This window comes from Calonectris borealis, chromosome 15, assembly GCF_964195595.1.
Source record: "Calonectris borealis chromosome 15, bCalBor7.hap1.2, whole genome shotgun sequence".
Taxonomy (NCBI): domain Eukaryota; kingdom Metazoa; phylum Chordata; class Aves; order Procellariiformes; family Procellariidae; genus Calonectris; species Calonectris borealis.
Genome location: NC_134326.1, coordinates 19,211,538 through 19,226,875, shown reverse-complemented (window position 1 = coordinate 19,226,875; position 15,338 = coordinate 19,211,538). Strand labels below are relative to the sequence as shown.

The following is a 15,338-nucleotide window of genomic DNA, read 5'->3' as shown; positions in this document are numbered from 1 at the left end:
TCGCCCCCAGATGCCCTTGCTGACCTACTGCCTATGGCACTCAAATTGTGTTGTAAGCAGTAACTTACTTCTTGTCCGTCTTCAAGTATGATGGCTCCTGCTTGCTCTACTACTTCAAATATCATCACTGAGCAAAGTTCTCTTCTCACAGACATAGTCATGTTTGCAAAGGCAGGGAGTTGATGCATAAATTCCAATAATTGCTCTGTTAGACAAAGGAAACATTAATATGAAGACTGCAAGACCCAGGGGTTCCTTAGATACCTTACCCTCCACCGGTACATTAAATCTCAGTTAAATTCATGGAAAAATTGCTCAGTGGTGTTACAATCCCCATTAGTGCCTGCGGCTAAATGAGCCCAGTATGCATTTTGTCATCAACAACCGGAACTTGGCTCTACAGCCTTCATCGTGTTCTGATTGACTCTTACGGCAGCAGTCTGGCTGGAGTGTAAAAAGCACTTCAGCTTCAAATATCTAGAAAAATTAAAAATACCCTTACAGCAGAGTAATTATAAGCTTGATAGGAACAGGAAATGACTTTCCAGTGTTTAGAGAAGTAATCTGAAGTATATAGCATAACGCAAATTTTATTATTAAACTAATGCCAATTTCTAGTTAAACACTGCAGTAAATTATTTTAATCTTAAATGTTTTCCAGTTTACAATTGCATAAATCTATACTGCAGTAATAGTAAATTCTCTTTGACATTTAATAACTAATTCAACAGTTTCAGGCAGTCAAAATTACCTTGCTACCTATCCCTCCCTTATATCAACACATACAATGACTATAATACCTAACATCTTAAGCATCGCAAAGACTGTTTTTTAAAATACTTAGTTTGTCAGAACAAATACTCTCTCAGATAGTAAGTGGAGAAATCATTCAATTAACAGTATCACTAGAGCAAAGTGATCTCTGGAAGGCATCGTTCGTAATTATGAGGATACATATTTAACTTTAACTCATTGAGCAGTTTTCAGATGTGCTTCTCTTACAGATGTTATATGATATAGTTTTACATAAAGTTTTTTTTTTTCTCCTCACCAATATCATCATCAGTTTTATCTGCAGGCTCTTTCTCAAGGCACTCTCGTACAACATCTCGCCCTAGAAGCGGATCTGAAGTTCTGTCAATATCTTCATCCTCTTCTTCTTCTTCATCTTCAGAGTCTACAGGTGCTTCTGGAAGACCTGTTAAATCAACGTCTCCCATCTCACTTTCTGTAGCCTACAAAGAAAGCATTCATCAGACAAAAAGACTGATGTCTTCAGTTTAATGATTTATGGTCTTATCTTAGGTAGCTAATACAACAAAAGAAATTCCGCGACCAACAATTCAAACCAGAAATTGTAATAGCTCCCTTTCTGAACACTGAAACAAACAAGTTACACCGAAATCTATAGTTACAGGATGGTACAAATACATACCACTGGCATAAAGCAGCACCATGCTACAGGAGTTATGATCACAAGTTCTGAAAACAAAATCAACATACTGGGACATTTGTTCTCGGTCTTTACTTATATCCCTCCCCACCCCCAATGAACTACAGGCAATATAAACCCACCAATATTAACCGTGTGACACAGGAAAAAACAAAGCAGACTGAGTGGCTAAAATGAAAGGGATTTGATCTCATTTTTAATTTTGGTATTATAACATGGATTTTAATTCTGGCATAGAGCAAGTATGTCAAGTGGAGTAGATAAATTGGGGGTGGGGGAGGGGGGAGAGATAAGGATGACTGTTCTTTCCTCTGTTGGCTGATTCTCATTTTATAGCATTTACTCTTTCTTGCCAATTCATGTAAATAAAATGTTTTTTTCACAATTCAAGAGTCTGTATTATTAATGAAATAATAATATAATTCAGTAACACCACTGGTTACCCAATGCCTGTAGACACATTTCTACTGTCATCAATAGATGGCAATATAGACATCACTCTGAGCAGACACGTGAAGCAACAGTGAAGGAGAATGCAATACTGGCAACAAAAAGCAGAATCACAGAGGAATCATTTGCAATAATTCCTTATGTAAAGTTTAAATGATGTAATTGCATGAAAATAACTTTCTAAACAGATGGAAGTCAAAAAAAAAAACACATAACGTAGTTTCAAATTTTCAATTTCAACAGAGTAGTTGCTCAATCGCTTTTTTTTGTTTAAACCAGCATGCAAATCATTTTTCTGTTCAAATTCAAAAATTTGAACAAGATGTGTCACTGAGAAGCATAAGGCAATGATGTAGAGACTTGCAGAAAACGGAGTTTATTTTTTTTTAAATGAGCACATTTACAGTATCCACTTTCACTTTAAAAGAAATCCTTGAGATTTCACAAAAACACTGATGACAAACTAACGCATCAAATACTCTGCATGGTCACAAAACCTCCAAAATAAAGGATGGGGTCCTGCCCAACCTGCTTTTGAACGCTTCCAGTGACGGGGCAGCCACAACTTCTCCAGGCAACCTGTTCCAGTGTCTCAGGACACTCATCATAAAAAATTTCTTCCTTATATCCAAGCTAAATCTACCCTTTTTCGGTTTAGAACCATTGCCCCTTGTCCTGTCACTGCAGGCGCTGGCAAAAGCCTCTCTTATAAGCCCCCTTTAAGTACTGAAAGGCTGCAGTAAGGTCTCCCCAGAGCCTTAATCCCTTTTCGCCAGTCACTGAGGACTTCACCTGACTGCCATGACTTTTCAAGTAAGATGCAGAGTGCCTTAGCAACATCATCAGCCAACTGCCTCAGGACCCTGGGATGCATCTCGTTGGGTCCCATGGACTTGTGTACGTTCGGGTTCCTCAAGTGGTCTCAAACCCGATCTCCTACCATGGGACGGAATTCATTCCCCCAGTCCCCGCCGTGAGATTCAGGGACTTGAGAGATGTGGGAGGAGTGACTACCAGTGAGAACTGAGGCAAAAAAATTGTTGAGTACCTCAGCCTTCTCCATGTCACTAGTTCTCCTGTCTTATTTATGGGGGGGAGGAAAGTATATTTGCTTTAATCTTCTTTTTCTGACCAATGTACCTGTAGAAGTCCTTCTTGTTATTCTTCACATCCCTTGCCAAATCCAGCTCCAACCATGCCTTACCTTTCCGATCCCAACCCTACACGTCCAGGCAGTGTCCCTATATTCCTCCCAGGATACATGTTCCTGGTTCCCCTGTATGCATTTCCTTCTTGCACTTTAGTTTGACCAGGAGGTCCTTACTCAGCCATGCTGGTCTCCTGCCTTCCTTGCCTCATAAAAAACAACACTCATTTTAAGTAATTTAATCACAGCAGACTGCACACTGCCTCCATCTTCCTACACGCTCCATGTTGATCGGCTCATGCAAGCCCCAGCACACTGACAGATGAGCAGCATTTCCTTCTTTCACTAGACAGAAAAATACTGGGGTTTAGATATAGCCTTGGACACCTTGGAGCTTGTCCTCATTTCAATAATTAGCCAGCAAACCTAACAAATATGGCTTAAATGATTTAACATAAATCATTCTTTCAGAGGAGGGTAACAATAAGTATAGGGTTAAATCTGTTTTACATTACATCACTTTACTGGCTTATGTAGCTCACATTAACAGTTTTGGAATTAAGCCCAAGTGCAAATTGTGCTTGGAGAGTCTCAGCAGCACACGATCAGTACAGCGTTTTATTCAAGGACTATTCTAGCATTTCTTCATCTAAATAGCCACAATGTATATAAACTCTTCCAGGCAGAGTACGACAGACTACAGAACTAATTCCCACTTTGATAAGCTCAAGCTAAGATAACAAAACTGAGGCTATAGGTTTTACAGAAAATTGATTCTTTAAAATTTTCATTTTATTTCCTACATAGGACAATAAACAAATCTTTTCTTTTCTTGATAAATAAGTTAGAATTTGATCGAGCTATGAAATAAGAGAGGGTCCTCAAACCGTGTTTCAAAGATTATGTGCAGATGGTTGACAAAACGTTGGCAGGTCAGGCAGTGCTGGAAGGAACAGGAAGGATTTTGCTCGTAAAGCTGTCTGCAGAAGTAGCTGCTCTTCCCAAGCATGATGCCCCAGCTGTTTCCATTATCAAATATCAAAATCATTCTTAACGGAAACATTTATGAACTACTAATTTACAAAATGAAACCAGAAGCTGCAATCCTCAAATCTTACACAAATATGGATTTTCAGGATTGGGTCTATAGGGCCAGAAAACCTATTGAGCAGACAGCGGGAACAGACTCCACTGGTGCGTGTCACGTAGATCATCTGGAAAGTTAACACCAGTTTACTGTCAAAACATTTGTTTGCTATTTTAAAATCACACTATTATTACTCTATATATAGCACTGCAAATTTTGCCAATTAACATGTTTCAGCTACTTTTGCCAAATGTTGATCACGGAGATGTCCTGTACACTGGCCTATGCTTTGGAAGCCAAAGACGTAAGATCTAGCCCTTGCAACGTTTTGGTGATAGTGATACATATTCCAGGAAAAAAAAAGTATTAAATATGCCTCATGTAAAAGATTTCCTGTGCCGGAATAACTCCATAGGATAATGTATTTTGGTACTCATGACTCCTGATGCAACCTGCTATTAAGAGCGAGGTTTTTTTATCCCCTCCCCTCATGTCAATTCTGTCAGGGGAAAAATGTCCAAGTCTCTCTTCAGAATTGATAGAAAAACCCTCAGCAAGGCCCACTCCCTGACGCATATTTTATAGATTATCCGTTTTAATACCAAATCCTTAACCACAACCGGAATTATTGCTGGGCAATAATGTTGCTGCCCACAAATAATATATACTGCCAAAGTGATAAATGAAAGATTTTTTAAAAAGAGAAAGAGAGAGAAACTTTAAGCACACCACTGACAAAACTAAAAAGATAAGAAAAAATAGACGCAAAGTTGTTGGTCATTAAGAGAACAGCATTGCAAGCTATTGATACAGGCAGCTAATTCCTTATACCAGAAGTGAGACCCTACCCACCTACATCTAGAGATCTGATCTAGATTACCTATGTTACCATGGCTGGCCACCTTAAAGCCTGCCCCGTGAAAGGGCAAAGAACGATGTTTTCACTCTGTAATACCTGTTGGATTAATCTTCCTTGAGGATACCCATTACAGGTCAAAGCAGCTGTTTGCAGAAGTTATAATCCCGCATTTCAACTTCTGTATGCATAACCACACAGCTTCCTCTGCTTCTGTCTAAACACCATAGCTCTGAAACTAAGCATACTGTCGGAAATGGGTTGAATGAAAAAATAAAAAAAAAATCCACTCAAGCAAATTAAAGAAGTTTTTAAAAAAATTGTAGGAAATAACCTTTTCCCCCCTATATTAAAAAAAAAAAGTCTACAATCTGACAAAAATAACAACTGCTCTGCAGTATTCCAAGCAAGTTGGACTTGCAATACATACGTTTGGACATTTTACCACATAAAGACTGAAAGCTCCAACAGAGAGCAGTAACAGTACAGGAGAAGGGAGAAAAATATCTGCAAACATTTATTTGCATAAGTTTCTGCAATTAACTGAGGGTTTACTACAATATGTTCACAGCAGTGCTTACAGGCAGGACTCCTTTTCTGCTGACCTCACCTGAAGCTTTATGTTCATCATTTCCTGTTTAACATCCTGGACTGAGAAGCAGCTGGAACAAGTGAAACCTCATTTCAACACTATCAGCGAATATAGTGTACACAGATGAACAGAAACCCTTTCCAAATCTTAATAAAAAATTGTTTCGTTCTTTGGTTCTACTATTCTAATCATATTTTCTTATTCTAGAATTACATTTGCACTACAATTAATGTTAAGATACCATTAATTCAAAAGGTCATTCCAAGGCTACATTAATCAAAACTATTCAAAAATGCTCTTCCTCTGCTGACATTAATGATACTCCTAGAGAGTTTGGCATGTCATAGATATGAAGCTGACTGCAAATGCAAAGCATTATTTATGAAAAGCTGTATTTTAATGTACCAAAAATGCTTCCAGCTACAGAGCCAATACATTATACTCAAAATGTAGGTTTATTGCGTATCAAAGAGATTCTCTGCCTTCATAAAATCATGATGTATATTGGGGGAAACACTTTTCTTTTTCTTTCTGATTTCAAAATCTGTCTATATTGATGTGTCACTGCAATATAATGCTATGTTAAATACTGTGCCATGACATTATTACACAGTATTTATCCATGCACTTATAACTGGGTGACAAACAGTAAGAGACTTCTCCAAAACTGTTATAGCTACTGCAATAAAGCCCATAAAATACCCAGCAGCTTTTGACAGGTTCCTATTTGCACATTATGCATACAAGAACAAGATATGAAAAATTCACTAAAAAAACAAGAAGGGGAAAAAAACCCCAAAACAAACAGTGGATTGTTGGGGTTTTTTTTCCCCTCATGACATGCCTGTTGCACATCTTATCTTCACCCACAGTTTATCAAATGCTTGATTCTCCAATGCTATCTTTAGGATTAATGACACCGTAGCTATGATCATACATTGCTGTAATACTACCTTTGAAGATCTCACGTGAGTCTAACAGTGGTAACCCGCCCCAGACATCACCCTGGCTGGCTAGAAATTCTCAGCAAAATTTACAGTGTCCATGTTCCCTGCAGGATGCAAAACCAGATGGGCTAATGTCACTGAGAAGGAGATTCCCACCTGAAAGGTCCTCACTCCTCAAAATTAATAGAAAACCTGCAGTCATTTTCACATTAATAAATTAATAATTCCTTAGGGTACAAAAATATATTTCACCACTGTTTATTTGCCACAGTGCATATAAATATGCTAATCCATTATTTCTTTTACTTATATAATTCTCATTAGTTTAGCAATTAGGCTCTTTTGGCATTTTCTGAAGAGTAGACATAAGGCATTTCAAATGCAATTAACCGCACATGATAGAGTATTCATATCATTATTAAGATATCATTACTAGAATGATATTTTCATTATCAATAATATATTTTAAGTGCTTTTCACTTAGAGCAACCTCTCCAAACTACTCAGGTAGACAGGCAGGCAGACGACAGTCAGGAAAACTGTCCATCAGCATTCTAATATATGAGATGTTAAGGTACAATCCACAGACTAGTTCTGGTGACTCTGACTAATTTAATCAATTCTGTTGACTCCGAAAATTTGAAGGGGGGGGTGTGGGGGTGTGGTGGAAATCAAGTTACAGAACAACATCTTCCAGCACTGCCTCTCAGAAATCAGAGAATTTAAAAAAGACTCTCTCAGGGATGCAAGCTACTCCTGACCTAGCTGGCAGCAAGCAAATCTGAAGTAGTAAGGTAATAGATTAGATAGGACAAAAATGCACAGAGGCACTTAATGTTCTAAAAGGATTTTTGCTTTTAATGCCTTATTTTTAAAGTTACCTAGCAATACTTTGCTGTAAATAGATGTATCACTAATCTGTTTCCAGTATAGCAATAGTACCCAAACAGTACCCAAAAGGGAACAGGTGTCTAAAATCAAGTCACACCTACATTGCTACATACTCAGTATTGTAGTCAGATTTCAACTTGAAAGTGGAAAAGCTGTGAAATTACTGATCAAGACAAACCCCAGATGAGCACCCTCATCAACCAGAACAAAAAAAACCCCATGAAACCAGCTCTGCAATTTGAGACAGGTAACTCAATAAGTATATTATCTCTAAACAAATGAAAGCTATCTCTGGATTTCAGACAACTTCTATTCTCAGCAAGCAAAACTAGAATTTCCACAGTCAATTAGTGCAGAGAGTGCATTTATTATCATGCTTTTGTTTGCAGAACAGAACATCTGTTATTAACAATAAATACAAATAAGCAAGGAAGGTATGTGAAACACAAGAATGATTTCATGAAATTTGTTCTGTTTCAGAAAGAAGGAAAATGATCCCATAAATCATCAAATGTGACTTTTAAAAGGCACAGCACACTTTTTGGTATATAAAGATGTGAAAAGCAACAAAAAGAGCTTTGCAAGAAGTTTGTTTCACTTCTATGTGCCTGTGGAGGTGGCAAGTCAGACAAGCAACACAGGGATATGCAGAAGCATCAGGAGGGCAAGTCTTAGATAAAGGGCCACTGTTTCTGTTTACAGAATGTTTAACATCAAGGAAGGAAAAATAAGAAACAAATGCAAGTTTACCTGATAAATATCAGACAGGCTGCTGCTCCCAGAATCACTGGCAATGCTACATCCCGACTGGCTTGAAGGGACGTGAGTCACCTGAGGGTGAGGATTGTCAGTAAGATGCATCTTGGTAAGATCAGCTGGAAGCTGTAAATAAAATGGATTTGGGGAAAGGCAGGAAACAAAGGAAAACAAGATGTGTAAGTCTGATTTGAAGACAAAGTTATTCATAGAACTTTTGTTACACATTTGAATATCCACCTGTAACTTGAGGTACATTTTGAGAAAAAGCTAATTTAGACTGTTTGCCCCTATCACATTCAAATTTTATACCACTGACAGAAAACGATGAACCTTTCTATAAAACAAAGGTCTAGCTTCTTTACAGCTAACTGATATACACCAACACGATTAAGAGTTCATAAGATGACAAATAGATGATGCCAGCCGAAGAGCCCACAGTCTTAAACATCAGCTTATGTTGCAATCCAATATCAAGCAGGATTCCTGTTTATAAATTCAATTCATGTCTTAGTTCAAGAATAACCTTTAGAAAACATCAATACAGAACAAAAAGTAATGTAATCCAAACAAAAGTTTTGGTCCATAAAATGCTTTGCATTTTCTTTAAGAAAATGAGTACACAGAAAGAATACTATGCATTCTTGGTACATGTATGTACAATAGTACTTCCATGCTATAAATCGATCTGTAAATGAACACACCTATATAGATATATAAATTTTAGTGCATGATTGAAGACCACAAACATGTTCTTTCTATTGAAAAAAGAAGTCAGTAGTAGGCTTTTGAAGAATCAAAGCCACATGGAATACTATAAAATAACCAGTCCTTTAATTCAGTTGCTCATTTACTTTCTGCCACATATATTTCTAGTATTTTTAAAATTTACACTCAACTATATGGAAAGAACGTTGTATCACAGAATCAGGTTCTATAATAAAATGATAAAATGTCTATACTTTTACCATTTATAAATGACAATTATATACTATTCTTGTAAAAAAAGTTCTGATACAGAAAAAAAAGTCCAAAACTACTCTGACAGCATCAAGTATCATAACCAAAATGAAAAGGTTTCTTCTGTAAAACAAAATTCCACACAGTCGTGTCACCCACTAGATATTCAGTCCTACAAATTAAAAGCTAGTATTGTACAAGTGTTGTTGATCCAATATCAACTTTATAAATACTGACTAAACTTACGAGAAATGGAAACCACATCTTCATTTGGAATCACGTTTTTATGTCCATTTTTTGAAGAACATACAGAAGAAGCACTTTACCAAATACTTCTTTACATATTTTCTGAAACCGTAAGTAGCACTGTAGGTGTCTCCAAACCTTCCCCACCCCCGGGGAAAAAAAAAAGTTGAGAGGACCTCTGAAATATGTAACATAATTTTGATTATCAAAATTGTTATGAGGAGTATGGGGGATGATGTGTCATCTGTAATTCCCAACGACATTCTCGTTGGCAATCACTACTCAAACCCAACCATCCTGTGGGCTCTAAAAACCAGCACAGATCATTACTTGCAAAAATAACTCTGGGAAATGAAATTAGGATTTTTCACTATCCTAATATTTACATTATTCTAGTTTTGTTTATATTTTACTTAGAAAAAGAAAATACAAAATATCCAACCTCTAAATTAATATCTATGTTCACATGTATTTGGAAAAGGAGAAAGTCTGAAAAGCAAAAGATTGCTAAACTCTCAAAAAACTGCTATAAAAAGACCTTCAAGCAGTAGGTATAAAATAGTCAACTTGATCCAAATATGAAGGAAACACAACACTTTGAAGCCTATGTTTAGCCAACAAAAAGTTTTACAGGCTGAAAAATCTATTTTCAGGATTTGAGAACAGCCAAAAGGTCAAACCTTTGGTCAGCTGACAAAATTCAATCCAGTGGCCAAAAGGTAAGAGCCGGCGTACATCAAGATGTGACCTCTTCCACAACAACAACAAAGTACAAAAGTGAAGCAGGGAAGTTGAGATTTAGTTCTGGAGCACTAGCTGGTTACTTTTAAAAGCCAAATAAATGTGTACTGTAGAAGTATTCTTGTTCCATGTACAGACAAGCACTATCTACCTACTAACGGACACGAGGCAGAAAGTGTTACATTATCTTCCTCAAAGCCTGCGGCGATTTGGACGTTAGTTAAGCCACTGATATTTCAGCGATGCCGACCACGGTGCTGATGGCCATTGTCTCCCCGGCTCTCCCCATCTGCTCCCTGCGTTACAGCCTTCAGCGGCAGCCGGGGCCGCCTGTGCCGCAGGGTGACACTGCTCCTCTGCTCCCTGGAGTTTCACACGTCAGCAGGCTCCTCTGCAAACGCACCGCAGTGCCGTCGTCCACGCGAAAAGACAGAAAGGCACGTACGAGCAAGGTCAGTGCATCATTTGCCAGGGAGGACGACATCCAGCAGCAGCCCAGTACTTGCTAGCGAATTACCAGGCAGGGCTGCTGGCAGTCACTGATAGACTGAAGGTCAGCATAACTGAAAAATCCAGGAGTTTTAGTAAATTACGGAACAAATCAACCCCTATAGATTCATTACCCCTAGCTTAACAAGACCACAGGTTTGCTGCAAACTCCTCAGCCTGTCCCCATCTTTATAACCTCCCTGTTCCAACAACCAGCTCAGAGTTCAGCTTCGGTCAGATTTCTTTCCATCCATGAGCAAGTGCCATGCTGACTGTGATAATACAGACACAAGGAAATCTAATTTAAGCTCCCTGCTATCCAGATTCATAATGATTTTCAGATTTTCAAAACGGCTCCAGGAAAAGAATGAGCAAAACCAAGAGCAGAACCGATCCTGCAGGACCTCCCAGATGCCTGCTCTCTACCAAAAACTGGTGCTATTGAAGCCCGTTCTGGCTCAAAGACAGTGACACACACACAGATACACACTGCCACAGACAGTTTTTCTTCCCTAATTTAGTTTAAATTTTGAGATTCTTGAGATGAAGGCTGTTCTATATACCTAGGTTGAGAAGTACTGCTGGAACAAGACATTGTGTGTGTACTTTGTACACCATTTTCACAAATACGCGTTGAAGACCAACGCACACCACCACCAGCCTTCCCAAAGGAGTATTTCTTATCAACTCATTAATCACTTACACGGATCTTCATTCCCCCTGCCAGCACTCCCATTCATTTCCATCACCTATAAAGCACGTGGGCATGTATGACGCTCCTGCTGGACTCTGCAATATGTTCTTGTAAAAGACATTTAGTGCAGGTTAAATGCAAGGAAACACTGCAATATCTCTTTAAATTTAGAGAGAGATAAGGTTTATTTGAGACAAGTGACCTTTAAAGTGCTGCTTGCCACTCTACTCAATCTCCCAAAATAAATCACAGCTTCTGCCTTTTGTATGTCATTTTTATTACCCAAACTGATTGTTCTTTCTTTCAGAGCTCACTAAGCAGCAATACACGGATAGGGTGTTTCTGTAACAACATGACAGCAGACACGGGAAGGACTTGCTGGATGTCGTTGTGAAGTTGCTGAAAGTGCTGTAACATTGTCTTAACTATTGGTGAATAACATTCACTTATTATTCGACTATGATTTTTTTGTGGAAGAAACTTAGAAACTGTTGTTACAATCACATCAATATCTTGAAAAATTATGTGCTAGGGAAAGAAATTCAAAATAATTACGTTCATCTATGTCCACGTTAGAGGCTTTCAGACACAGACATATATACCTGCGTTACCTTCTGGCTGGTTGCGTGCCCCAGCAGCCACAGATAGGAAAACGCTGAACATCCGTGAAATTCTGATAAACTCTCAAAACAGGAATAGACTACTTACTTGCCACTTTAAACCATAACAATTACATTTTTTTCACAAGAAGGGAATTCAAGTATGAGTGCATCTGACATGCTGGCACAGCCAGTCCCTATATCGGTGCCAGCACATCCTTGTGACTGACCTTTCCCAACAAAGGGATATTTAGCACCAAACCCCCCGCAGAAATGCCATACTGCGGTTCAGAGCTGTACGTGAAAGGAAGTTAAGAAAACAGAAGTTATGGTCTGCACAGCCACCTACAGCTCTGCCCTCCCACAGAGTCAGGAAAATACAGTTGGTGATTACACTGAAAAAAACTGAATCAACATGGGAATTTTTAAAGAGATATTACAAACTGCAATAGGAAAAAAGGAAACAAAAAACCACTAAATCCTTCAGAATGTCGTCCTAATGGTAGCATCAGTCTGCCTTGCCACACAAACCCCGAAGTGACAGCAGCCTGGACCGCTTTTTGTTAAACGTATGTGAGATTTCTGAAGGTGGCACACAGGGTCCCGCTCGCCCGGACACAGCCGAGGCAGGCTCACGAGAGGGCAGGGGAAGGCAGGGGACTTGAGAGTGTAAAAGCCGGTTCTGAGTAACAGTTAATAAAAATGACATGCACAAAATACTAAACTCTACCCACAGCAACTTTGAAAACACCCACGAGGTGAAGACTCCATGAGGTCCACCAAGAGCTTGGCTTTTGCTATCGATTTCATGGGTGCAGCCACCCAGCACTGAAGCAAGGGGCAGCAGCACTCCTGCTGCTACACCGGAGAAACCCCAAAAAACTCCAAAAACACGACTAAACCAGAGAAACCCCCAAAACCTCTACAAGCCCCAAACCTGTCCTTTCTCCTGCAACACAATACAATACAGAAACTCTCACATTCTAAAATAAAAAAAAAAAAACCACCACAACGAAAAAAACCCCAAACAAAAAAAACCCACGAAGAGCAGCATACATAAGTGCTTTTTGTCCTATCCAGACACAAAGAACGCTCAAGTCTTCACATGTTGTAGAAGACAAATTGCATCTAGAGACTGATTTATAGGTTTGAGTGGAGAGGCAGAGCCGGAGCGGCAGAGCTGGGAGCAGCACTGCTGCTCTGAACGGCTGGATGAAGCAGAGGGACATAAAAACGCAGCAACGGGATGTTGTAAAAGCAACGAAGCGTGGAAGAGAAAGATCTCTGCTCACATTTGTCCTTGGGCATCCTTGGAAGAAAGGACGGTCCTTGGGAAGAGCGTGGAGAAACCAGTGGATGACAGGGGTAATGGATGAAACCCAGGGAGGTTGTGTGGGGGAGACAAAGAATCAAAACGAGGAGGGAGGAACCAGAAGAGGACACAGACCCTACAGCATCCACCACTGCCCGAAGGCGTCCCAGGGGAAACTGCTCAGCGGTGCTCTGCATGACACCAGGGGACATATATGCGGCCACACGGACCCCTGATCTGAACCAGTACAGACATTCTTTGGTTAGCTAAAATTATCAGCTAAAAATGGCTTAAAGATGAAAGAACCACCAAAGAATTGGTGAAAATCAAGTAGTACGGCAAAAAAGCTATAAACTTCAGTCATGAGCAATTTATACCCTAACAGTCAGTAAATTTGTCAAATAAAGAAAAACTATACACCCAGTATTCCAAAATTATTGATTTACTAATTAACTACTCAAAACATGCAATGCATTTCAATAAATTATTTTATTTATTGTAAACAGTCTGAATGAGAAAAGAATTAAGGCAGAGCGCACGGTAAGCTGACAGCAGTAACTCAGGATTATACCTGAAAGCGGCAGGTTTGGTGGGCTGAACCGCTCCCCGGAACCCACCTCTATCTTTCCACTTTTCAAGAAGGTATACTTGCAAAGAATACTTGATTTGATTATTTTCTTTAAACAGGCAATCAGGACATCCTGGTTTAATATAGAATTACCAACCTTCTGAAACTAGTTTGATAACAAGGGCAGAGCAACGATGTGATGATTTCTCCCAGAGACTGATGAGGTTTCCGACAGTTCCCTACCAAGAACTCTATGAAGTTTAACAAAGACGAGTGCAAGGTCCTGCAGCTGGGATGGCACAACCGAAGAGCCCAGGACAGGCTGGCATCTGTGTGACTGAGGAGCAGCCTTGGTCCTGGTGGACAATAAACCGAATACGAGTCAGTGTGCCACTGCAGCAATGAAGGCAAATCAGATCTCGGGCTGCATCCGCAGGGGCATTACTTGTAGAGATAAAGACGTGATCATCCCATTCTACTTGGCGCTTACCAGGCTACACCTGGAGTATTATGTCCAGTTCTGGCCCCTGCAATTCAAAAAGGAGGTGGACAGACTGAAGAGGGTCCAAAGGAAGGCCACGAAGATGTTCAAAGGGCTAGAGAACCTGTCCCATGAAGAAGACTGAAGGAGTTAGGTCTCTTTTCCCTGGAGAACAGAAGGCTCAGGAGGACCTCATCACAGTATTCCAGTACTTAAAGGGCAGCTACAAAGAGGATGGAAGCTCTTTCTTCACAAGGAGCCACATGGAGAAGACAAGGGGCAACAGGTACAAGTTTCACAAGGAGAGGTTTCATCTTGATATAAGAAAGAAATTTTTTTACTGTGAGAACAATCAATCAGTGGACCAACCTCCCCAGGGACACAGTAGAGTCCCCACCACTGGAAGCTTTCAGGATGTGATTGGACAGGGTGCTAATAAGATGAGATAATCTCATCTAGGCTCCCTTCCCAAAAAGGACCAAGTTGGTGCCAATACTGACAACAGACACTGCTGCACAATTACCAAATCTCATGGGTTATTCAGCGTTTTCTGCGTCTGATGAGTATCGGAAGTGAACCAACCAGCCAATATCCAGCTCATTTCCTCTTGGATAACAGGAAGATAACATTCTTTAGTTTTAGTACTTCAATACATTCTCATCACCGAAACCACCCCAAATTTACAATGGGGCAGTACTTTTCCTCCATAGCCACAAAACACTTGGCAACAATTACAACTACACTGAACTTTTACACATAATTTTCAAGCTATCCAGTGCAGTGGACTGAACTGCATTTCATTTGATCTCATTTGAAAGTATCTCATTTTCAAGACATCCAGTTTGAGGTGTCTGACAACCAAAGATGCAGGCAAGACAACAAAAATTGCCATGCTGCTGGGACACGTGTCTGAACAGAGATTTCCCAATTAACACGCATTTTCTAAATTAATTTAGCTTTGCAGTAGTATTTTATCTATACCTATGGCAACACATGCTATACAAGAAGTGATTTGCGAACTTTCTCCAAGTCTTCTGTCTGTAATTGAAATTAATTGGAGTAGAACCAC

At 39.5% G+C, this 15,338-nt stretch overlaps 1 protein-coding gene across 6 annotated transcripts in view; it reads right to left on the bottom strand.

The window, feature by feature from the left end:
- Positions 1-15,338, bottom strand: part of RAPGEF6 (Rap guanine nucleotide exchange factor 6) — a 134,862-nt gene that overhangs the window by 44,554 nt on the left and 74,970 nt on the right. For all 6 annotated transcript variants that reach the window (XM_075164552.1, XM_075164548.1, XM_075164549.1 and 3 more), the window contains exons 8-10: positions 8,174-8,305; positions 1,052-1,235; positions 69-205 (exon numbers count right to left, since the gene is read on the bottom strand). In XM_075164552.1, coding sequence (XP_075020653.1) covers positions 69-205; positions 1,052-1,235; positions 8,174-8,305 — 453 coding nt within the window. The remainder of the gene's footprint in view (positions 1-68; positions 206-1,051; positions 1,236-8,173; positions 8,306-15,338) is intronic.